This window comes from Mya arenaria, chromosome 13 (genome assembly GCF_026914265.1).
Source record: "Mya arenaria isolate MELC-2E11 chromosome 13, ASM2691426v1".
In the NCBI taxonomy this organism is placed as follows: domain Eukaryota; kingdom Metazoa; phylum Mollusca; class Bivalvia; order Myida; family Myidae; genus Mya; species Mya arenaria.
In genome coordinates, this window is record NC_069134.1 from 19,301,005 (window position 1) to 19,328,214 (window position 27,210).

At 35.2% G+C, this 27,210-nt stretch overlaps 2 protein-coding genes across 5 annotated transcripts; one reads left to right on the plus strand and one right to left on the minus strand.

Annotated features, from left to right (window-relative positions):
• Positions 1-1,249: 1,249 nt before the first annotated feature.
• Positions 1,250-8,664, minus strand: LOC128213940 (ATP-dependent Clp protease proteolytic subunit-like). Its single transcript, XM_052920057.1, has 6 exons — positions 8,534-8,664; positions 6,470-6,631; positions 5,832-5,928; positions 4,467-4,654; positions 3,728-3,833; positions 1,250-1,432 (listed from the first exon to the last, which is right to left on the minus strand). The coding sequence occupies exons 1-6, from the start codon at positions 8,564-8,566 to the stop codon at positions 1,326-1,328; spliced, it is 693 nt and encodes a 230-aa protein (XP_052776017.1). The 5' UTR covers positions 8,567-8,664; the 3' UTR covers positions 1,250-1,325.
• LOC128213938 (amyloid protein-binding protein 2-like) lies at positions 8,501-22,368 on the plus strand. 4 transcript variants are annotated; one of them, XM_052920052.1, is made up of 14 exons: positions 8,502-8,768; positions 10,294-10,502; positions 10,754-11,051; positions 11,259-11,394; positions 12,154-12,846; positions 13,263-13,387; positions 13,907-14,012; positions 14,272-14,476; positions 14,771-14,951; positions 15,372-15,401; positions 17,996-18,168; positions 18,501-18,521; positions 19,429-19,514; positions 20,270-22,368. In XM_052920052.1, exons 1-14 carry the CDS (start codon positions 8,725-8,727, stop codon positions 20,471-20,473), a joined length of 2,511 nt encoding a protein of 836 aa, XP_052776012.1. In that variant the 5' UTR covers positions 8,502-8,724; the 3' UTR covers positions 20,474-22,368. The 4 variants fall into 4 exon arrangements, with proteins under 4 accessions (XP_052776013.1, XP_052776012.1, XP_052776015.1 ...); XM_052920053.1 differs by lacking the exon at positions 18,501-18,521 and having other exon boundaries at positions 8,501-8,768; XM_052920054.1 differs by lacking the exon at positions 15,372-15,401 and having other exon boundaries at positions 8,521-8,768.
• Positions 22,369-27,210: the final 4,842 nt, after the last annotated feature.

Genomic DNA, 27,210 nt, shown 5'->3' on the forward strand with positions numbered 1-27,210 from the left:
TACAAAGAGTTATGGTTCTAACAATGTTACATCTGTTATTTCACCATGGTAGAAATAGTTTCATATAGAAACCATTTCATACCAGCTATGTAATTTGAACATGGATGAACCACTAATATGACTCCACAAATGCTTGACAAAGAAGATGATGTCTCACATATATTTTATAAAATTTGGGGGCTATAGTTATAACAGCATAGGCATAGCAGTGTTCTTTGAACTACATACTTGCACATGCTCACCAAAGGTATACTTAAATTATGTAATGTACCATGGTCTGTTAAGGTAAAATGATATCTTATAATCTAGGCTGCAGCTAGTTGTTTTATTTATACCCTTGCATAGCAAGACTTCTGGTTGGAATTTAAACATACTCTATCTGTGACTAGCTGACCACTTCTTGTCTGTGAGCACCAAAAGAGGACGAAACAGCTTTATGCAAATAAACCCTGATAAGGTGACTTTATGGATGTGTCATGTGCGTTATCTGTCTGCCATCAGCTATTATTGGGCCTGAACTCTGGGTATGCCATAATAGTCAGTCAAATCCTTCTCTTAATCCAATTATCACAGTGTCTGTATCAGGGGTTTTATGATCCAGATATTATCTAGGTTTAAAATGTGTCATACACAACAGATTAGTACACCACAAAGCTGAAGGCCTTTTTTGTGAAGATCAAAATTCATATCATATATAGCATCGTCAGCAACCACAGTACTTCTTTCTGTTACATTTCATATATACCGTGGGATAATTGACTGACAAAATCTTGATAATATGAATATGCATGAGGCAGGGGAGACGACTTTACTTCCAATGAAATTGATGTTAATATACTCTTCAATAACCCTGGACTGTAATTTGTCTCTGCATGCGAGTGACCTAAGACTGGTTTAAAAATTGAAATAAGGCGGACAGAGTCCCATTTTAGCTCTTGCCAGAATTTTTTTCCTTATAGTAACATTAGTATGAGTGTCTGTGAATATTTCCGGAAGGGTATCTTTGCGGAACCAATGAGATGTTTCATTAATTATTCATGGTTATGGGATTTTTCAAGCTAAATCGCCAACGAAGCATAAGGCAGTAGGGTACCAGGGGTGTTCGACAATTAATATAGCTGTTGTCATTATCAAGCTAAAATCAATTATGATACACTTAGTACACACTTATAGTATGAATTACACAAATAGGGCAGTAACTATTTACATTCTGAATGATGCATATGGAGGAAAAATAAGAACACTAATATCCATTATCTTCTAAACAATATATATCAAGAATCAATATTAAAAACAACTTAATATCAGCAAAATCATAGCACATATCATTTCTTGTCTGATGGCACTGCAGATTTTCCAACTATATGGTCAATGATGCCAAACTCCTTGGCTCCTTCTGGAGTCATGAAATTGTCCCTGTCCAATGCAGCCTCTGAAAAATTAGGAACAGAATAACAGGACAAAGTCAATGTGATGGGAGTACAGTTGGAACAGTAAAACCATAAATATACACCTATTTGCACACAATGCCATCTCATCATCAATGGTAAATATTAAATTTTCAATAACATTTTGAACAGTCACCTCATTACCAGAATTCCACATTTTGAATATGTCACCTGCTTGGAGCGCCCTTCATTTTAATGGGAAATACTAAAACCATGATTATAACAATTATATAAAATATGCCATCTGGCTGTTAACTAACCTTTGGTAAGATATTATGCCCTGAATAGTTTGTGTTTACAATTGGAATTCCATTGATTTAAAAAAAAATAAAGGGTCATAACTGTGTTATGAATAATTTAGGATCTATCTTTATAGATGATAGTCAAACTTGGTCACAAATAAGTCCAACAAGTTTGAAAAGAATGGATGAGAAGTTAAGCTTAAGAAAGAGCGTGGATAAAGTGAAAACATTAAATTTTGGTCAAATTTGGAAATGGAATCCAAGATACATTTTGAAGTACCTGAGTACCGTAAGACACTACAAAAATGCCAGACAACATGATCCCTATTATATGTCTGCTAAGCAAAGCAGGCAAAAAAACACAATGGAATTCATTCCTGCACAATTTTACATGATTGTGTGCATTTTTCAATCTACAAAAATTGACATTCATGTTTGAAAAATGTTATTCTTAAATTTTCTTATCAAACATATCAGTTTTTGATAGCCATTCAGACACACAAGTGTGAAAACTAAAGCCCTAAAACGAAGCCAGTGTCAAGGATCAGGAAATTTGCATTTTTTGCAGGTTTTAGAATACCACATATTTTATGATATGCAACAAAAACAAGCAGCAGAACCAATGGATGCTTTCCAAACATATCATTATCAAAGTTGACCAACCAAAATTGAAAGATTTAATATCATTTGCAATCAATTTACTGAAACAGAAACAAAATATTCCATCAGGGATTTGAATGACCTGGCAGCTGTAGGGCTGAAACCATTTCAGCAAGGGGTTTGGGGGCCGCTTCAGAAGCCCTTTTGGGGCTTTCCTGGCTTTAAATTGGAAGCAAACTGAGATGTAACAATACTAACATCAAATAAAGAAATACCCAAAAGTAACCCCTTTACTGTTAAAAAAAAATTGTCTTAAATTACTTTTGTTAGTTCCTGCAATCCTTGCATCTACAGAAATTTGCTAATTCATGGACAAATCACATCCCTGACCATGTTTTTACACCATTTATTGGGAACTTGATGTGTGAACAAGAATGCATGTACTCAGCATTCAGAGGAATATTGCTATAACAAATACAAATTAAAAGGTTAAAAAAATAATTTGTTTTAGGTTTCATTTCCGCCAAAAATCAGTCAGGTAGATTATAAGTATCTTCCATGGCCGAGAGTGTAAGATAGTTCATTCCGACCTGAGCGTAGGGTGTTTTCCGGAAACGAGGTTTACCGAGTTTCCGCAAAACACCCTGCGCGAGGGTCGGAATGAACCTATCTTACACGAGCAACTATGGTAGATGCTTTTTTTCCCACCTCAGTTAAACAAAATTAACTAAAAAATATTTTTTTGCTGGAACTCTTTTGTGCTTAGTGAAATTAATTGCGTATGGATATGCGATAATTCGTGGTTGTCACAGATATGCGCACACTGATTCAGATTATGTTAATAGTCGTATCGGTCTTTAAATAGTTCTAGGGAGAGTGAAGCATTATTTCTTGATAGGTGCGTAAAAACTGTTTTAAAGCGAGAAATAACTAATTAGCCTCCTAAATATTGCCAAAAGACAAGGTTTTCATGATGCTACAGACGACAGTCTTCAACAAGGGAGGTAATTACAATGTGGTGACCATTAAAAAGGAGTTCCATACGGACATTTTATCTCCGCCCGTGGGCAAGATAAGAATTTCTAGCATGTTTAAATTATTGGTTCTACTTATCTGAGGTGGGAGAAAGGAAAATCTTTTATCTTTTCTTTAATTTTTGTCTCTCAATTTTTTTTCTGAAACCCAAAAATGATAAATTGTATGCTTAAGAACCCATTTATTGCTGAGAAATGGTTCACGGATGGACATGGCATTGAACATGTTGACCACGTGGGCATCTCTTGTTCATGAAAAGTTCCACATTTGATCAACTTTGTGTGCAAGAGCAAACTTCCTGTCCTACAAAGTTAACATACATGTAATAAAAAGGTGTAGAAAAAAACTGATACATTGTCTAAACTCTAAAACTAAATAGTAATGGACCATTGTTGTACAGACCTACTGCCTCGTATGACTGGTTGGTATGTTTGACGTAGATCTTATTGAGCTGTTCCTTCACTCGAAGTAATTGTTCCACACGGATTTTCACATCTGTGGCTTGACCCTGAATATAGAATGTAGTAAAGTGTACTTGTATGTCATCCTAAGCACCCCAGCGTATCATAACCTATATGATATAGGTAATGATACACTGGGGTGCCGAGGATGCTTGGAATTTTGATAGAGTTACAGAAGTTATCACACTTTGCATTACTTTGCCATGATCATTGGTGTAGTTTTTACCAGGCAATTAAGAACTTAAATTGGTTTAAACAAATTTCTTATTCAGAAAACATTCATATGCAATAGTATACAAAATAATCAAAATAAGGATTTGGCTGGAAGAAGATAAACAACTTATGAGAGCCCTTTACAATGAACTTTAATTCAATCCATATTTGAAAAATAAAACACTAGACAAATTCAGTTGATTCTGTAAATACTACGGTCCATTACAGGATTATCAATAACAAGGAACTTGAATCACTGCTTATTCCCTGAATGCAATTCCATCTTGCTCTGTTTGAGAGAATGTACATATGTATGTCTTTTATTTAGAGATTGCAATCAAAAATAATTACTATACACATTTCTTAAATAATGGAAAACATAAGTTAGCTCTTAAAATGAGACTGTTTAAACTAACTTCCTAAATTTGCATAAAAACTAAAAAAATTTTTTTATTAAATCAGTTTACCGAAGCTCCACCTAGAGGCTGATGCACCATGATTTGTGAATTAGGGAGGGCATGTCTCCGCCCTTGGGTGCCTGCGGCCAGGAGGAGTGAACCCATACTTCCTGCCTGACCCACACACCATGTACACATTGGTGCGGTCACAAGCTGCATGGTGTCATATATTGCTAGGCCTGCTGTAACACTGCCACCTGGAAGATATGTTTTTATAAATTATTTGTGAAACTTTATTTTTATTTACATGTATTTATCAAACATAGCAAATAAGGCCACAATCAAAAATGTTTGTTTGGCGCTACCTGCGCCACATTTTGAGGGTTGGTATGTAGTTTTGTTTTATTTCAAAACCCATTAAATCCATAACGAAAAATAATTTAAAAAAATTATCTCAGGAGAGGATAAAAAAACTTCATAGGTATTTTTGAGAGCTTTTATTTAACGGGACTGTACACCAGATTGGCACCAAAAAAAGTTTTTTCTGTAACGAATCTCAGGACAATTATTTAATAAAATGTTTCACTCTTTGATATCATAATTGTAAAAAAAACAACAAAATGTAAACAAAAAATCGAGTCGGAGACCGGGTTCGAACCGGTGTCGCCAAAATTGCAGACATGTGTTGTATCCAGTGTGCTACAAAGGCTGACCCTAAACGGTAGGAATATTTAAGCTATATACCTAACTCGGAAATAACACGTTATAAAATCGACTAGCCTATCACGTGTAAGGAATGAATTCTACTAGGTAGACATACTAGTAATATTTTTTAATGTAAAAATACGAGAAAACTGCGAAAAATGAATTAATTGTAAACTATGTGGTACTTCAGTTAGTTAGTTTCAATGCATTGAACACATCGATACCAAGTTTATGTCGGTTTTAGACAATTTTTCGCTATTTCATCATACCGAGTACAGTCCCTTTAAATTTATGATTAATGTTTACACATATATATCATATGTATACATATATTTACATTGTCATTGTACTACATGTACATCTTTCAAAATATGATGTAGATTTCATAAAGGAAAATTAAAATTATTCAAAAATAAGTAGTTGAAAATGTTTGACAAAATTATACATGTCACTGACCCATTACCCTACATAAAATTTAAATTGTGTGTTTTATTGACTGCTAAAGCATTAATTAATTTCAAACTGATACTACCAGAATTCAGCTCTGACCAGGTGACATGATACCGTACTACTAGAACATAGCTCTGACCAGGTGACCTGATACTACTAGAACATAGCTCTGACCAGGTAACATGATACTACTAGAACAAAGCTCTGACCAGGTAACATGATACTACTAGAACATAGCTCTGACCAGGTAACATAATAATACTAAAACATAGCTCTGACCAGGTGACATGATGTAAAGATTGATTGGCTTCTTGGCATTCTCCGACTGTAGAAACAGGAGCTGGGCCACCACTGTACTGGCTACGTGGTCATTGACCTGAAATCAGAGCGCAGATTCTAAAACATTTTTCATGTAAAGCTGGTAAGTAATATTTATTTTACAAAGTCACGCCCTCACTATTAAACATTACATACAAAATTGCCTCAAATAAGCAACTTGTGATGGATAAATTGCTTATTATTTAATGGTTAATGTGTCACTTACATTTATGCATGTATTCATGACTATTCATTAGAAATAGCAACCACATATCACTTACCAATCATCATCGTCAGACACCTATGCACGATCCATTACATTACTATAAATTTATTGCTGAATAAAGTGAAAATGAATGGGTAGATTTGCCCTTGGAATGAAAAATGATACCTTATTTTTTCTATGGGACCCATATTGAGAATTGCATAAGTAAGGGTTCTGGATTTGGTATCTTGAATTTGGCCTCTTAACAGTTTTCAAGTGCTCTGTTTTAACAAACCATTACATCTAGCCCTCCACTATATAATGCCACAGAGCAGATAGTTTATGCAAGTTGCTCTCGATAGCAGGAAATAAGAAATTTGTCAAAATAGTTTACTTCTCCCATCAAGAGGACAATCCGTTCATTCAGGAGGCGTGAGTAGATGTCGAAGCCTCGTTCTCCTGAGCCTGTGTTCTCTATAACCATAGGAACATGGTAAAGCTGCTTCCTCCGTGTTGTGTGAAGGCTGCGCGATATCAGTCGCTCACAAACTGCAACCTAAATGACAAAAGAAATTATTTAATACATATCAGGCAGAAGTATCTAATTAGATGAACTTATCATTTGGGCACCCTTGAAATAAGTCTTAATCTTGAAAATGCTTGTTGTTTTATCGGAATTTTGCCATAATCCTTAATCTTCCCCTTTGCTGTGTAGGTTATATACTAGTATACATTATTTGTTTGAACATGTAGTTTGAAACGATTACAATCTGACTAATGACATGCTCCTTCCAGAATGCTGTGCAGGGCCAGTTACAGGATATAATGCCTGATGGAATATGCTGGTTTTTCTTCTATAGGTTAAATTACAGCCTTCTAATTCACAATACTGTCAAGATAATTTCAACCACCTTTCAGCAATCAACTGTTAGCTGTTTAATGTCTTTAAAAAAACGCAGCAGTGGAAATCTTTTCCTTTTTGCCTTTCTTTTAACTACCAAGCTGTTTTACAGCCTTACTACCTACCTACTATACCTCTCTATTTCAACCTGTAGATCTTGTGTCTCATCACAACCCATACCTTTCCATGTGGATTCCTCCCGGGATCCGTACTACTCTTTCTAGTCTACATTAATGACTTTCCTCAGAATTTACAATCCAAAGTCAGACTATTTGCTGACGACACTGTCATTTAATTAACTCTCACAACATTTACCAAATCAGAAATTCTCAAGAAAGACTTTGATTTACTTGACCATTGCAGTCATGAATGGGACATGGAATTTAACCCATCTAAATAGCAAGTCGTTTAAATAACAAAGAAGAAAATCCCAATTCCAACGCAGTACACTAATCAAGGATGATTACTAGAACCCGTATCTTCAGCAGAATATCTTGGTGTACACCTGTCCTCTGATCTATTGTGAGACATACATAAATGATTAAATCACATCTTCAAGAAGGCAAATAACACATGATCAGGCTTTGATGATAAACATTTAAGGTATACTCTGAACCACTGAAATCTTCAGACTACAAAGTCCTTGTCTGTCCTCAGCTTGAAAATTGCTCGACAGTTTGGTGTTCTTTCACTGATAACCCACATATACCAACTTGAATCTGTCCAACGTTACAATTAGTGCTATCAGATTGGTCAAACATGACTTTGAACAAACATTAAGTGGCACGGACATGATGCAGTCTCTACAGTGGGGTAGGCTTGATCATAGAAGAAGATATAACAGGCTCTGTCTTACGTACAAAATAACACTTAGCCATCACCATCTCTTGCCACCTTAAACCACTGACAAGACCATCTCAACATTATCACAACTCCTCTAACAGATTATTAAAAATTATCCTTCTTCCAAAGAGCCTTCTTCCATTGAAACAACCACCAACCCAACATAGTGGCCTACCATACCCTGCAGCAGTTCAATCAGGCTGCTGGACTGAATATGTCTCGCCATTTCTATAGGGAGTTATCAAACTTATTTTTCTTTTAACCTAATATGTACATGTACCTCATATTTATAACTGTGCTCTTATCAGCTCTGCCAATTCTTTTACAACCTTTACTAACATTCATGAAGCTTAAGGCTCAAATGTCTTGGTCCCCAATGTGTGTTTGACATTAATGGATGAATATGTATACATGTAGATAGATGTAGATGGTTATATAAAAAGTTTTTCGGGTACTATTCAGTTAAATAGGTTTCACTTTGTATTCCTTCAGGTAACAGTGATAATTCTTTCTTTCTTAAATATAATACTCCCAGTGCCTTTAAGGTTTACGCACTACATTGTAGTTTACTTAAAAACCTTTGCGGAATTAAAAGCCAGGGGGCGCGAAAATATATTACAATGTCAGATATAATAAATCCTGAACAAAACGCTTATTTATGTTTTATCTAATAAAACAATAGGGTAATTTTCTTAGTTATACATAATGGATTACCTTATGTATTGCTCTCATTACACCAGAAATCATCGTTTCATTTGTCTATAATATAATTTGACAGCCGAAATGTGCGTCCGAATACGCGGCACTTTTGTAATCCGAAGTATTCCGAGTGAGAAAATGGCTGTCTAGCGACGTTTACATACTGTTGTAAGAATAATCAGGTTATTTACACACTGTTCGCAAGCATGACAGCTGCCGTTGCCAGAAAAGGAACATTTGTTCTTTCAGAGTAAGTTATAATGAAGCATCTTTAAAAATGCTGACGTTTTGCATGAATTAATAATGGTAAACGCACCTGTCAATTATTATCCAATTTTGAAGTCAATATCCACAGTTGCTAGGGAAGCCAAGCGCATTTAAATGAAGTTTCCCTTGAAATAAATTGAAATATATCATCAATTAATATTTCATTTTGATTATCAATTCAGTTTCAAATGTGTCTTATTGCATTTATTTCATGATTGCACAACTGCACTTGTCATAGAATCTATTTCCCAGTGAGCATGGCCATATCGGATAGATATGGGCATCTGGCCGGAATGTTGGTAGATCAGCCAAATGAGGGCTCGATAACAGTCCGATATTTATGTTATTATCCCCTTATTCATATTGGTACACTGTATCTAAATTGGAAATTATATATTTGAATAAGTGAAATATTTATTGAATGCTTTACCCGATTTGAAAATATATCGGTCCAATATATTATCTTTTTAAATAGCACATAGATATTCTTCTGATATTGAATCAATATGGTGTAGATCTTTCTTCTTGTTATTACCTCCCTTTATTTTAAATTACTTGATTTAACACTAATTTTTTGTTAACTTCCATTTTAAATATCTCAAATATCATCAAATATAGTAATTTATGACAAACTATATCAAAATTATATCAAAACTGTATTTGAGTTGCTTTTATAAAATTTCCATGTATTAAATTAATTTTAATGATTACAAAGCAAGTTTTAAGTGTGTCAAGTCCACTGTGTTGAAAAAAAAATAACAACACTTATTTGAAGTCACGGCATATCTTAAAGAATGCTGAACCAATAACGGGCCAATGACAGACATATGACTTAAGTTTTATTGGCCGAAGATATTGGTCAGCCTTGTATCTGATGAGCAAGCTGATCAGGGATAGATATCATTAACGCTTTCAATTCAATACATGAAATAAAATGGTCAGATATCTATCTGGTATGGTATTGTTGGCTGGGTACAATTGATATGATTTATAGGTACACATATAGCAATTACAATGTTTGTAAATGATTCAATACAATAAGCTATAAAGATGCGATGTATGTTATTCCTGGGTCAAGTATTAAGTATGAAAATCTACACAAAAACTATTTCTAATTCTATACTCTGGACTTCTGATAACTTCTGTTGGTAGTTTTTACACTGAATGATCAATGACAATCCTTGAACCAGCTCCTGTTCTCAGTATCTTAGTTCTAAACTTTCTTCTTTTACAAAGATTGTGAAACAAGTTATTACAACATTATATTAATCAATCTTGGCCTGATTTTATGCACCAGAGAGGACTTGTGTTGTTGGGAAAACTCGAGTACCCGTAGGAAACCCACTTGTCCGGTTTGATGACCACAAACCAAACTCATGAGCACAAAATAAAGGCACATGTGCCTAAGCGCATATATATCAACAATTTAAAGTTAAATCAATGCTTTCTTTGTGTAAAAAAGTGTAATGCATTCTTACACTGGCACTTTATCTGTGTGTCTTTATTAGCCCAGAACCTGCAAGGGAGTCTGGCTTAGACAAGCAAAATGTGATGCGCCTAAGAATCAACCGAATAGCTCTGGTCCAAGAGCTGAGGGTGGAACATGTGATGGGTCATCTTATTCAAATGATGGTGCTCTCTGAAGATGATGTGAGGAAAATCAATGCTGGTTCCACTCCACCGGACAAGGCTAGAATATTGGTGGACCTTCTTCCCGGTGATTATTTTAAATCATGTTATAACTGTTAAGAAATGCATTTTTTATGGTTTTCAGAAATTCTATAAGCACTTATAGAGTGCGGATTGTTTTTGTGACTTCCAGTGAAAGGCGCACAAATATTAAAAATATCAACCTTTGCAACATAGTATTTGTATGTGCTAATGCTAAACTATTTTTTAGAATTCTTTAGGGCCTGTTTATTTCCTAAGGTTTATTAAGTCTTAATTTGCTTACGTTTTTTTTCACAGGTAAAGGTCAGCGTATAGACTGGTACAGAGCATTCAGAGATGCATTACAAAACCCTGAAGCAAATCAGGAGATCAGGAAGAGATACAAGCTGCTAGTTGATTTCCTGGACAACACTGTCATTCACCGACCAACCTCACAGCAGACAAAGTTTTCAGAGCAGCTGGGAAACATGAAGGGCTCGGTAAAGTTTCCCAGATTTCAGCCTCTTCCTTCAATCAGTGCAGAGAGTCAAGCACAGAATGTGCTGATTTTGGATGATGGAGGAAAACAAGAAGATAAAGAGGACAATATTTTAAGGTTAAAAAGATGTCTTAATTTTTGTAGTGTACCTCATAAATATGTCATTAAATGCACTTTAAAAAATGATTTTTTCAAATCTTAAAATAAAGAAATATTAATTATCGGTATAATTTAAGGTTTTCGTGACACCATTGATACCTCAAAGGTTAGAAGTTACTTTAGGATACTAGTTAGGTCACCCACATAAAACACTGACTATTGTAGGGAGGTGGAGGAAAAGGAGGTGAGATTCCCAGTGTGGAGTGGTCAGTTTGAGAAGACCAATGACTCTGTCACATTAGTCAAGGGATACTTCCAGCAGTGGATACCCACTCCAGATAACTTCCGATCACTCCTTGTGGTAGGTGTAGTGTTTCATATTAGATGTTTAACCCTTAGGCTGCTGATGGCGATTTTAAAGGCTTTGCAAACAGCTTGGAACCAGTCCAGACGCCGAGTAACTCGGCGTCGGGTCAGGTTCCAAGCTGTTTGCCACTTAGTCAATATATCCCCAAAGTTTCAAGTAAATTGAAAGAAATTTAGAATAAACAAGACGACATTTTTCAGCAGACGACAATTTACCCAGCATGCAAAGGGTTAAAGAAGTTAAATGTTGACAAACAAAACATATAAGCTATCTCAACCACAGATAAATGATTATATACTTCGAACTTATTTTATTCGTGGCCCTCGGTACAATAATTATTGTTGAATTCGAGAGTAGGATAAATCATAGATTAAAGATACTAACAACATTTTTGATCCTTAAATTAAACATGATGTACGAGTATGTGTAGATGTATTCTCTTACCAATGTCAAAATCGTATGACATAATATACTGCATAAAGCAAAATTCATGAATTTAAGAGCCCCAAAAAAATAATATTATCAGAAAACCACAAAATCACGTTCGGACGAATATATATGATTTCATGTCGTTTTACTCATTTATTCATTACATTATTCTGTAAGACAAGGATCAGATAACAATAACATTTTTCTTGCAAGTTAACAGTTATGTGCTTAAATGTTTTTACACCAATTTCATATGCTCTAAAATGTTTATTGAGGTCGATTGAATACCAGTAATTTTCTTTGAACATTTATTTCTTCTGTCAGATTCCTGAAGAGCACTTACACAATCTGGGAAAGTCCGAAGACCCAGCGGATCGGGAACAGATGGAACAGGAAACCAAGGCACTGAAACTCATCAAGAAGCTTGAAATTGTTACTGTATTGGCGAGAAGGAAAATGCTGCCCACTGGCTTTGAACTGTGCATGTGTGATATTGTTCAGGAAATATTCAGGGAGCCGCAATATTACCACCTGTATTTCAAATATCTGAAATCTTTGGAGGCAAATGATGTGAATCTCTTGCAAGACATTGTAACTTCATTTTACTCAGTTTTGAAAAGCAATAGCAAACAAGCTAGGAACTCCGACAGTGTTAAACACTTCACATCCCTCGCATTCTCTCTCGTAGACTTTATGACTGAGTATGGCTATTACACAGATGCAGAAAAAGTGATGTCAGTGTTAATGCAATTCCTAAGTGAGTCACACCATCTAGACATCTGGATGACAAAATACCAGGGCAACGTGAAACTGATGCATCTCCGTAATCGCAACTACAATTTCCTGTCCGCGAGCCAGGCTCACCAGTACGCTGTTGAGATGACGTGGCAGATCAAGTTGATGTCGTTCGGACAGGATATTCTGAATGAGGGGGAGATTCAGAATGAGCTAAGCCACATGCTGCTGGAGCTAGGATCCATCAACCCTGCATACAGCTGGTCACTGACTGCACTCAAGGTATGTTAGGCCAAAAACCAGAATACAACTTTTGGAGGCTATTTTTCATTTGTTGTACTCGTAAACTAAGGTTGTGTCAAATGAGCACCTTATTTACTTCATGTTTCAGCTAGACTATAGAGTCATGTATAAGCTGATTTCTCAACTACACTCTAGTCTGTTTCCAGGGTAGATACCTGTATTAAAGGTCATTATAATATATCTCTGATGGGATTCCAACCTGCAGTGACACTGGCCAGAGCCGGACACTTTAACGACTTTACTTACCCTCCCATTTAAGCTTTGGTGACTGCTTACATTGACATTAATAATTCAACAGTTCATTTGGACATATTTTTTTTACAAACTAAAGAGTTTTGACTACCGAATACATCCTCAGAAATGTTTTCTCAGCTAACAAAATATTATATTTGCAGACTGTTAATGAGGATGAGAGTCGTGTCGTGGTAAACACGCTGTGTAATGCTGTCATGTCACACTGCGCACGCTGGCAGGTGAAGAAGGCGGAGAAACTTGCTGTATATGCAGTACAGTTTGCAAAGTAAGTTTTAGTGCTGTATTAATTTAATGGAGAACATGTGTACTTATGTTTACGAGATAAATGAGCTGCTCATTTATAGGACAATATTGATACTGGTATATCTGTATTATAATTTAAAAAAAGTGATACTTTGGTAAAATATTGTCAGTAGGTGAAATGCACTACTTGATTTGATTAGTTTATCACTGGCAATTCAAAAAACATATTATTCACTTACCAATCTTCTGTCGATTTTGGGTTTTTAGACATTGGTTATTCTTCACAAGAAGGTTGTTGACTGAAGTTTTGGATGACAGGATTTCCCTGCTCCAGGGATGGTATTTAGATAAAAAAATCTCCATGCTGTGACCTCCCACACGGCCTCAACCATTAAGCAAACATGATTGGTGCATTATATCAAGCCCTGTTTTCAGATGTTGCAGTATAGGTATTTACAAAATCGGCCTAGCAGCAATACGGTACTGCTGCAACCCTAGTGTCCCTATTTCTGCCACACACAGTCCTTATATTATTTTTTAGGAAGCGGTTTGGTAAGAGGAACCCCCTGTACCTGAAGGCCCTGCTTCATCTCTGCCACTACTCCACAGAGTTCAGACAGGATGAGGCTGGCCTAAGCCTTGCCATGGTAATCAATGTAGATCAGTGTTGAAAATGAACTATAATATTAAGTATTAATTTTTATTATAAGATTTATTTTGGGTACCAAACTTGATTCAATTGAACAGCTGGCTTGCAGGCATACTGTGATGACTGTTAACTGCCTTATAGGCTTGTTTCATTCATAATAAGTTTATGTAAAACTGAAATGAATGATAGTGATTAAGAAAATAAAGAATTGTCCAACGGTTAATCACTGTAAAGTATTGATATAATGTATGTTTCAGTACACATTGTCCACTGCCAAAAAGATATACTGCTGTGATACCATCGAGCTAGCACTTGCTCACCGAGCCACTAGCAAGGCACTCATGGTTGTTCAGAAGTTTGACACAGAAAAGTACTTTTATCATGCATATGAGGGTCTGCGCATCGCCAAGAGGATCCTAACTGAAGATCACCCCATGTTGTACTTATTCCTTCATACATCTGGTAATTATTGGCTCACAGATATATTTATGTCCCCACAACATGCAGCTATGTCAAATATAATTTATTTATCATTGTTTAAAATGACAGAAAAAAAAAAATGTAGTATGATGTTTAGGATGGAGGAATGCAGTTGTCTGTAAAACATGAAACAATGACATGATACAAGGCATGTTGAAAAATATACCCCTAACTTATAAATTTTTCTTATGATTTAACATCAAATAAAAAAATAAATAAAAAGGGAATGGTGGTACCGTTGTAGAAGTATTATAAAGAGATATTCCCATCTTTCAGCCTCCGCCCTGCAGTGGAAGGCATTCCACGCCAACAAGGAGACCCAGGACACTACCCTACAGCTGGCAGAGGCAGAGGCTCGTAAGGCACTAGAACTGGTCCTCACGCACTACGGGGAGGTCAGTCTACGTACAGCACAGGTGTACTCCCTCCTCGGACAGGTCTACTCCAAGATGGACAGGTATGTGATAGATAAACTGTGTAAGTCTTAACTCCTGTAGATTGTTTTATTTTGATTCGCGAGATTCCATTTTTTGGAATTTTTTCTTTTTGTCAAACGTTGTGAGGTTTAATATTCGTGATGGCATTATTTTTTAAAAAACATCAATAATAAATTAATATCACACCAGATGGAAATATTATGATTATTTATTCCTCGCACAATTTAAATTTCCTACAGTAATAGTATGGGTGGATTTGTTGCTCTTATTGAACCACCAGATAGTAAACAGTAGTGGCAAAAACAGCCTGTAGTGTATTATAATTATTCAGTTTTATTATTGTTTAAGGGTTGAAGAATAAATCTTCTTTTTATAGTTAAAAATCCCTTTTTCAATGTTTTTTCCTCTTTATTCCCATACTTTGTTTACGTGTATTCCAGAGACACTAAGCCAGATAGTACAAAACACCCGTAAGTGTTTACTGTGTCCCATTATACCCTTCATACCCTTTTCCCCACCATATCCCATGACCTTTGAGTGTTCTGACCTTTTTCATTGTCATACTCCCAGACTGCAGTATGAATATATAGTGCTAGTATGCTTTGAAACATTGAAGTTCTTGAAAAAATGTGTTACGCATACAAGCAAGGATTAAATATTTATTATGCCCCCCTTCGAAGAAGAGGGGTATATCGCTTTGCACATGTCTGTCGGTCGGTCAATTGGTCCGTCAGTCCATCCGTCCGTCGGTCTGTCGCTAGACCAAATCTGTCCGAGTGAACACTCAACAAATCCTTGATGTATGGTCATCAAACTTGACGTGAAGATAGGGCCTTATCAGTAGATGACCCCTTGATTTTAAGGGTCATTTGGTCAAGGGTCAAGGTCACTGACCTTAAATGGTAAAGGATTTTAAAGCTTGTCCGAGTGCTTAATCAACAATGCCTAGACCTATGGTCATCAAACATGGAGGCTGGGCCTGACCAGTAGATGACCCCTATTGATTTTAGGGGTCATCGGGTCAAAGGTCAAGGTCACAGTGACCTTGAATGATAAAATGTTGTCCAATTGGTAATTTGACAATGCCTGCACCCATGGCCCTCAATCTTGACTTGGAGGTTGGGTCTGACCAGTAGATGACCCCTATTGATTTTGGGGTTCATCGGGCCAAAGGTCAAGTCACATTGACCTTGAAGATAAAAAGTTGTCCAAGTGATAACTCGACAATGCCTTCACCCATGGCCCTCAAACTTGACTTGGAGGTTCGGCCTGACCAGTAGATGACCCCTTCTGATTTTGGGTGTCATCCGGCCAAAGGTCAAGACATTGGCCTTGAAGGATAAAAGGTTGTCCGAGTTGTGACTCGACAATGTCTGCACCCAGGGCCCTCAAAATTGACTTGTGGGTTGGGCCTGACCAGTTGAAGACCCCTATTTATTTTGCAGGTCATCAGGTCAAAGGTCAAGGTCACAGATACCTTGATGGCAAACTTGACAATTACTGGACATATGGTTATGAAACTTGACATGAAGGTTGGGCCGGACCAGTAGATGACCCCTATTGATTTTGGGGTTCATCAGGCCATAGGTCAAGGTCACATTGACCTTTAACACAAAAAAATTAACAAAGCTTCTTCCAGTGATATCTCAACAAAGCCTGGACTTATGATCATCAAACTTGACTAGGGGGTTGAGCCTGAACTGTAGATGAACCCTTTTAATTTAAGGGGTCATCGAGTTAAAGTTCAAGGTTCACAGTGACCTTGAATGCAAAAAGTTTGTCTGTGTGATAACTTGACACTGCCTGCACCCATGGCTTTAAAACTTGACTTGGAGGTCCATGCATATTCCATTCAATTGTCCAAATAATCCTGACAACATGGCGCTCGGGGGGGGGGGGGGGGCATAATGGTTGACAAACATCTCTTGTTTGATATTTAAGTTTCATGGTTACTTTAGTTCCCATTTGCAGGATAATGCCAGTGTGTTTCCCTTTGCAAGTGTACTTTTTTGATTGCATACTGTCATCTCAAGAAATGTTTTGTGTTGTTTAAGGAGATTTCTCTTAGACATACCCTTAAACGAAATGAGTTTTTCAGAGCTATTCCTTCTCTTTTCTGAAATCCCTATTGTCCTGTCTTCTGGTCTTGTTTGCAGGAATAAAAGTTTCTTTCTTGGATTTATCAGAATATGACAGTAATGAAGTTTGGCATAGTAACCGACTAGAGTGAAGCATTAATAGTGTTTAAAAAACTTCTTTACCTCTCAAAATGGACACCATTACTGGCTTCTAAACAAGAACGGAGTGATTTGTATCAAGTAAAAGCTGTCTTTACAATCAAACTAAAATTAAAGTTGGTATAAACTATTTAAAATAAATAATGCAAATGAAATAAATAATGCAAATGTTACTAACAGTATTTATCTCCCTTCATTTTGATTTTCATTTATAAGCATTTGTCTAACTTGTATTCATTGAAAAGTTTTAAAGTAGTAGTAAACTCATAAAATATATTAATTTACACATGACCTAATCTGTAACATTAGGGTCATGTGTACTTTGTAAGTTATAATATTAAAATTATACTATATGTAACTTCATTTTTACTAGATATTTTGGCAATCTTTATCATTTTTCGTCATTGAAATGATAGCCTATAGATGTCTTTACAATCAAGCTTAAAATGTTTTATATGAACTAAATAACTGAAATATTACTATTTATCTCCCTTCATTGCCTCTTTTGGTTAAGAATTTTTCAAGTCCTGTGGGATAATTGATCGATATATTTAATTACCTTTTAGAGAAATTTGGGAAAAGTTTTGGTGAGACTAAAACATACGATGCAATGTTTAATGCAGTCTGGTGTCAGGCACTATGCCCACTGTGCTTCTTAGTGTTTCAGATATGGATGCTTTGCCAGTCAATTGTTCCACAGAGCATAATCATAAACTGGGGATATCAAATTATATGAAAAAATTCCAATTAAGAAAATAGGTTATGTAATAGCATAAGCTGAAGTCGAAAATTGAATCAAGTCATTTGTCATTTGTCACGAATTCCAGACTTCAGCTAGCGGAAGACATGATGCAGACGAGTGTTGCTCTGATGAAGCTGTGTCAGCCATCAACGAGCTACTTCCGGCTACTTGCAGCTGCGACGCTTGGCACGTTCTACAAGATTACAGAGAAACCAAAGGAGTGCATTATGATCCTGCAGCATGTTGTGGATCATATAGGTCAGTAACTCATTAGTTAGGAGACAGTGATAATGAAAGGCTGCTATTTTATCATGTACTTACCATTTTAGTTATCGATAATGGTTCGTTAATAGACCATGAATTTCTTCCAATATTACAACGATTTTCTTAATTTATCACTGAGTGATCAGACCTGTTTTTATGAACTTAACTAAATTATACTTGATATTTTGAAAAAGATGTCGACATGTTTTTAATTATGCCTTTATTGATTGATTTTTGGAAACTGAGAATAGAATATTATATTCAATGGTATAGATTCAACATTTGAATAAGCCTGTCTATTATACATGTACCTTTCTCTTATATAGCTAACATGAATTATACACCAGGTAATATACCGCCAGTTCAAAGTAGATTCAGCACAAAAACTATCTCTGTTCTTGAAATCTTTGTTTCTTTTCAGTATACATGTAGTTAGATGCACTTTAAAAGTACCATGCAGTATTTCTGTTCCTTAGACATTGGCCTTTGTCTATTGTAGTCTGTGTTGCTAGTTTCGACATCAATTGTCTACCTCCTGTTGTCTATCTCCTGTTTATTATTCATCATCAATTTGATGATTCAAAGCTTCAATTCTTTCATAGTTCTTGCTTAGATTCTCTAGACCTTGTTTCTTGACATTATTGTTTCGTGTAGAATCCTATATTCAATTCATTTTTCACACAAGTGGTATCTTACGTTAACTGATGTTCAAGCTAATGAATGTTAATTGACTATGATAAATGTCATGTTGGTAATAATTTTAAAAAAGTAAAAAAGTAAAATTAACTTTCTGTATCTACCTTTTCTTGTATGTATTTTGTTTGGATATCTAGTAATCTTTTAACAGATCATGTTTGCACTTATTTCTGATGAAGGACTTTTGACTAGCTGAGTGAGATACATTAGCATATGATAAGAGCTGCACCATGGTTCTTTAAAGAGTCTGATGTGCAAAACTGATGTGCGGAAGACTTGTAACTTTCCTGAATTGACCCAAAAACTGTGTATTCCATGTATCCCATTTCTATTACCAATTGTGAAACAGGCCATGGGTGTACCATTTCATTAAAAAATAATTGTATTCATGACGCTGTCAGACTGGGAATTAAACTAGATGCTTTCCACTCAGGAAGTGAAAGTTCTTCAACTAAGGTGACTTAAAATAATTAACGGAATTAATATGTTCAGTCTTTTTTTGCACATAATGCCCTATTGTTTTCTTTTGTTTCAAATGCCATTTATTTTCAATACCAGACTCGCCGAAGATGTACATGAAGTGGGTGCACACATGTTTTGAGAATCTTATCCACACATTGCAGTCCCTCAACATGAACAAACAGGTACACTTACTTTTGAAGAAGATCCAGAGGTACTGTCCTGTTGTGTTGTAAAGTATTTGTCATGCTCGCAATGATGTAGGCATGCATATTGGCAGTCCCAAAGTCAAGATGCATACTGGCATATGCCAGGACAGGCCTCTTGACTAATTAACATGCTTAAAACTTTTTAGCTAATCAGTTTTTATGAAAAAAAAAGTTGTGGTATTGTGATAGCTTTGATGTCATTAATGACATTGTTGTGGTGCAAAAACTTTTTAGTTTTGGATTAATTAAAAAGATTTGTAATATGAAACTTGAACACATGTTGCCAGAGACAATATATGCATGTATTTTAAGGCCCATAACTCTGGCTTTTATAATTTCTGTGTTATTCCCTTTGTTGAACAAAAAAAACAGACAAGTATTGGTATCTGCTCTGCAGCACCCTTGTTTGTCAGAATAGTTTCTGAAATCAAAGTCTTCCTGACTAGGTGGGTTTCAAGTCCAGGTTGTATCCTGGAAAACGTGCACCTATACACTGCTCTGCTTACCCAAACAGACCCCCAGCTATTTTCCAGGGTTGACAATTATCAGCTATTATAAGCTCTGTTTACTTCTTCTTTAATTGAATGATGATATTTTGGTTATATTTCTTCTTCAGAACAGGACACCTTGATGGGTGGGGCCCTGAGTGTGTTCCCATCCCTTCATTTAAACTTAATCATTGTTTCTATCATTGTGCAACAGCATGCATAATTTGTTGGTACCTTGTGCAGGTTGATGCCGTTCAGATACAGTTGTCTCATTGGCTGAGGGAGAATCCCAAGCTGGAAACCAGCATCACCATGGCAACCCTGGATGAGGAGCCAATCAGCTTGCAGGAATTTGTTGGTGACCTTAATGTCTGGGAAAAACAAACAAAGAAGGTCATAGAATTTGTTCGAGATAATATTCTTGAGAAAACTGCTGGGAAAAACTGATAAAACTGACACAGGTTTTGCCTGTCAACTTTCATGTCAGTCCAAGTTGCAAACTGTCTTCTCATTGTGGTCCATGCATACATTATCATACATGTATTTGTATATCCAAAGGGTGGAAATTACTTGATATTTGTGTTTAACCAAATTTTAACAGTTCTTTAGACATAATAGGAAAATTGAACAAGTTTTAGAATGTTTAAACCATGTGAATACTAGTAACACAAATGATCTTCCAACATTTTCTAAATATACATGATAGATGATTAAGCTGTTTAGTCTTTACTTTTTTGAACCATTAAACAGTATAGTATGTCAACAAACATGGTGATATGTATTAAAACATACCATTGTCAATAAAATGTATTAGATGACTGTATATAATGATATTTGCAGTTTGTTCAACCATAACAACGAGTATTTTCAAATACATGACTTGATGTATTAACTGTTTTCCCTTGATCTGTATTGTCACAAGCTCAAATATATTGTTTTTAAACCAATGAAACATTTTTGAGGTTGTAAATTTGTTGATTGTTGCATGGATTTTGTCCATTTTTTATAATGTTATAGCATTAAATAAAACATTGTAGTATTCTATGTTTAATAACCTCTGTCATTCCCATAGCTGGTAGTACTGCAAACTCTTTGTATTTCAAGCACATTTGTTTGAATATATGTACAATACATGTATGTAAGAAAAGAAGTATGGGATATTAGTGCTTGATTTCTACAGTGAGGAGTTTTATCGTTATTTAAATCTGTGTTTTTTACTGACACAGAATCTTACAATTATTTCAAACTTAAATATGTCAAAATATAAACAAAATAGTTCTTTCATCCAGTAATTGTATGAGAATATATTATTCCATGTGAACTTCTCCAAAATTCAATCTTTAAACTGGCTTACATGAATTTATTGTGGAAATGCAGAAGTCAAAATGAAACTGTTGTGTGATTTCTTGTAGATTGTTTATTTATTTAATTTTACTACTAGTATGTAGATGTACAATGGTATGTGTTAGAATTCAAAACTGTGATATGCTTTATAGTGATTTACACCTCATAGTTATGACAGCCTCAGAGGGGATGCATTGTTTTACATTATGGTTCACAATTGAATTCGTAATTCAATGTTAAAACCAATGTCTGTGATATTTTGTATGTTTTGTAGACTATGCATAATTCTAGACTATGCATAAATTGTATTTCAATTAAATATTCTGTGAAATAAACATGCTGTATTTTCAGGGACATTATCCTTTTTCAGTTAAAAAGTCAGGAAACAAATAATGTAAGCTTATTATTTATCTATCCATCACTCAGACTATATATCTATTTATACAAAGCTCTTTGTGTTACAAACATGATACCTGTATTTCAAGCAATTTTCAGGTGCTCAAAATATCTATTGCTTAATGATGTGTACTTTTGGAACATCTGGTTGTATACCCACTCTTAAAAGTGAAGATGGAGTTTTTATTATAATATTTTATTTGTTGTTGTATATTTGTGTTTGATGTGTATATATGTTTTTGTTCTATATGATTATGTGTAAATCATGTGTTTATCTCTTTTCCTTATTTATATGTACATGTATATCAAGTGTTTATTTCTTGTTTTGATATATGTGGGACATCATTTGTATATCTCTTGCTGTTATATGTGTATATCATGTGTATATCTCTTGCTGTTATATGTGTATATCATGTGTATATCTCTTGCTGTTATATGTGTATATCATGTGTATATCTCTTGTTGTTATATGTGTATATCATGTGTATATCTGTTATTGTTATGTTTGTTGTTGTTGGACTATGTGCAGTACTTCTTCTATGTAGGAATTTTAACACTTATGTACATGTAGCATTAACTGAAATAAAAGCTGCAGAAATAAATCTTCCGTTTCAATTGTCTCAAGTAGTGCTTATAGCCACATCAATGCGATGATGAAACAATTACAATTATTCATATTTTACCATAAACATAATTTTTATTATAATGTAATGGTATTTTTGTTTAGATGGCATTTTTAATCATTTTTTCTTAAATTTACACAATCAACATATGGAGTTGCTATGAAGAACTGTTATGAGCAAACAGAGGATAATAAAAAGACTAAAGAATAAGGGAGTGAAAGGATGCGAGGAATAAACTGATATTTATAGAACTTTATGTCATGTCGTGTCCTCTCTTCTGGGAGTAACATTAGATATTAATCCCCAGCCTCAATATCACAAAAATACTTGAGTCAAATCTCAATTTCAGTCTAAACTCATTTGACCACCAAACTGCAATAGTGAGTCAAAATCTTAAATTAAGGGTTCATTGTGTAGAATATGTTGATTTAAGGTCAGTGTGAGACTATATTTTGAAGAAAACGTATTCTACAGCACACAATGGGACTGAGAACAACTCATTGCTTAAGAGGTATTACTCAAAATTGTCACATTTTTTGCATGTAGATTTTTTTTTCTTACGAATATTTACAAAGCACTTTTATCAACATGTTCTATCAGAGAAAAACCCTTTTAGAAAGAGTAATAATTAACATACAATATGTTAAATCATACCATGCTCTTGTGTGAAAAAAATAAGTTTTAGATTAAAAGAATTGCACCTATACACATGAAACTTCATGAGACTGTTGATTGGTATAGGCTGTTGTGCACCTGTTATTTTATTCATATTTTACTCTTTAATACCCAAACTAGACATTCAACCATTCCTCTGACCAAGCAGCATCTGGAAGTATTCATCACGACTCTTAAAGCTGTAGTTGCTCTTTCAGCAACATATTTTTTTCAATATAGTTATGTACCAATTGCTATGTAATGGGTTAGACAACTTTATTATTAAACTGTTATGGTCGCCCCTTCAGTACCGGTATATATTTTTAAAGCTGCACTCTCACAGATTGAACGTTTGACAACATTTTTATTTTTTGTCTTTGAACGAGCCGATTTTAGCTAAAATCCATAGATACCAGTTATATAAGACTGCTGACAAAAACTAGATTGCAAATTTTTATATTTAAGTTAAAAAATGATGTTTTATGCATTTTTCTTAAACCGTTGGTTTGCAGAAATTTATGCAAACATTTGGTATTTCCAAGACAAAAAATAAAAAAGTTGTAAAAATGGTATAGCTGTGAGAGTGCAGCTTTAAAGACATGTGTCAGAGCCAATGTAAAGTGTGTCTTGTTTTTTCTTTCTTTATTATAATTATAAAAACATTTGAAATTTTTTAAGCCATGAGTCAGAGCCAATGTAAAGCATGTCTTGTTTTTTCTTATTTTATTATAATTATAATAACATATTGGAAAATTTTAAATGACTACGCACAACTCATATGTATAATACTTTAAATACATTGTTGGGAAGTATAACAAAGGAAAACCGTACATACAAGTTAAATATAAAGGTATAACACTAACAAAGAATATGCATTGATAGAATAATCTTAACCTACATGTATAGTTATAGGCATACAGAATAGACCTACACATAGAACATGTGTTATTTGTAGGCATACATAATAGACCTACACATAGTACATGTATCATTGTCTAGGCATACATAATAATCATACACTTAGTGCATGTATCATTGTAGGCATACAGAATAATCATACACTTAGTGCATGTATCATTGTAGGCATACAGAATAATCATACACTTAGCGCATGTATAATTTGTAGGCATGCAGTATAGACCTACACTTAGTGCATGTATCATTGTAAGCATACAGAATAACCATACACATAGTGCATGTATCATTGTAGGCATACAGAATAATCATACACTTAATGCATGTATCATTTGTAGGCATACAGAATAGACCTACACTTAGTGCATGTATCATTTGTAGGCATCCAGAATAGACCTACACTTAGTGCATGTATAATTTGAAGGCGTACAGAATAGACCTACACATAGTGCATGTATCATTTGTAGGCATACAGAATAGACCTACACATAGTGCATGTATCATTTGTAGGCATACAGAATAGACCTACACATAGTGCATGTATCATTTGTAGGCATACATAATAGTCCTACACTTAGTGCATGTATCATTTGTAGGCATACATAATAGACCTACACTTAGTGCATGTTTCATTTGTAGGCATACATAATAGACCTACACTTAGTGCATGTATCATTGTAGGCATACATAATAGACCTACACTTAGTGCATGTTTCATTTGTAGGCATACATAATAGACCTACACTTAGTGCATGTATAATTTGTAGGCGTACAGAATAGACCTACACATAGTGCATGTATCATTTGTAGGCATACATAATAGACCTACACTTAGTGCATGTATCATTTGTAGGAATACATAATAGACCTACACTTAGTGCATGTATATTTTGTAGGCATACATAATAGACCTACACTTAGTGCATGTTTCATTTGTAGGCATACATAATAGACCTACACTTAGTGCATGTTTCATTTGTAGGCATACATAATAGACCTACACTTAGTGCATTTATCATTTGTAGGCATACATAATAGACCTACACTTAGTGCATGTATCATTTGTAGGCATACATAATAGACCTACACTTAGTGCATGTATAATTTGTAGGCATACATAATAGACCTACACATAGTTCATGTTTCATTTGTAGGCATAAATAATAGACCTACACTTAGTGCATGTATAATTTGTAGGCATACATAATAGACCTACACTTAGTACATGTATCATTTGTAGGCATACATAATAGACCTACACTTAGTACATGTATCATTTGTAGGCATACATAATAGACCTACACTTAGTGCATGTATCATTTGTAGGCATACAAAATAGACCTATACTTAGTGCATGTATAATTTGTAGGCATACATAATAGACCTACACTTAGTGCATGTATAATTTGTAGGCATACATAATAGACCATCACATAGTACATGTTTCATTTGTAGGCATACATAATAGACCTACACTTAGTGCATGTATAATTTGTTTGCATACATAATAGACCTACACTTAGTGCAATCATTTGTAGGCATACATAATAGACCTACACTTAGTGCATGTATAATTTGTAGGCATACATACTAGACCTACACATAGTGCATGTATAATTTGTAGGCATACATAATAGACCTACACTTAGTGCATGTATAATTTGTAGGCATACATAATAGACCTACACTTAGTGCATGTATCATTGTAGGCATACATAATAATTATACATATGTATCATTACACACATAAAGAATAACCATACACTTATTACATTTTTTATTCATGGTGATTGTAGGCATACATAATAACATACACTTACTTGTTCCATTGTAGGCATGCAGCTATACACCAACCAGGCTATTCTGCCGTGAACCAATCTTGTTCAAATGCAGCTATGGGCAATTTAACCAACGATCTTATTAAGTCATTTTCTAAAACTTAGTATATCATTGGTCATATTATATTAACTTTACACATTGTAAAATACTTCACATTCATTGTTTTTATTGAATAAAGAAACTTTTATATTACAAACAACCCTTTGCTTTAAATACGACTTTTAAGGCAATCGAATTCACGGTTAAGAAATGAAGTCTGACGAACACGGTCCTTGATTTTCAATCAGCCGAATGTTACGAAACAAATGCAATACTAGTATCTTAAGGATTATCATGGTGGGTAATACTAATTTGTGTGTTGAAATGTTTTGAAATTATCAGAAATCCAACAATTACTGCACTACAGAATGAGGTCATTATAAAAGTAAGACAACATTTATTATACATGAATCATGATGAATACACGTTATAATGTAATACTAGTATAACAAAATCGGGTAATATAGTATACGTATTTACGCAAGCATGCCCGTTTTAGATTTTATCAGATAGGATACACCATGATAACAATAATAACAGGTAAATAGACCCTGTCCGGCCCGACACATGCTAATTGTCATTTTACCGCTGGACCAAGTGAATGACACACCCGCCTTGTTTGCTATTAGTTGCAGTATAATTCATTATCATAGATTCATTACGATATTATATAGCACCTTGATTTAACAAAAATGTGTTCAATGCCAAGGTTTGGCTATCACTATTTAATTTGGTACGTACATACGGTGTTTATAATTATTTCTAATCAATGTAACATGTTGCGGTATGAATACGTCCCGACTCAGCCTCCCTACTGCACGAGTTGTGACACATCCATATGCGACTTGAGTTCCTGGGCAAATGTCCACACCTCTCCCAAGCAGCTCACGTTCGAGTCCGTCAACCCCAGGGGCAGGAACGCGAGGATCATCACATTATCGCACATGTGGGCTACGTACAGGTCATCTCGTGATACACCAATCATTGTTTTATTGTCCACCTTGAAACAAACGTACTTCTCTTGACCAATAAACAGTCCGAAGCGAAATTTGTGGAAAACGTTGACCGGAACTCCCAAGCAGTGCATAATCGCGTGCACATCATGGTCGTTGAGCTGCATGTCAGCCGTTCCCGCCAATAGCTTTACACCGTTGTCGTATATGGCGGCCCTGGCGACCCGACCCTTGCCGACGAAGTAGTTGATGCTCTCCTCCCAGTTCATGACCCCCGGGACGCGCGTCTGCTGGGGCTGCGGGGGGATCTGGGCCTCCACTTGCACTTCCATAGTCAGCCTTGTGAATGTCACTTACAACATAAACCTTCAGGACCTATATGCAGATACGCTGGGCGTGGTATGGTGCGGTACTCCTTTAT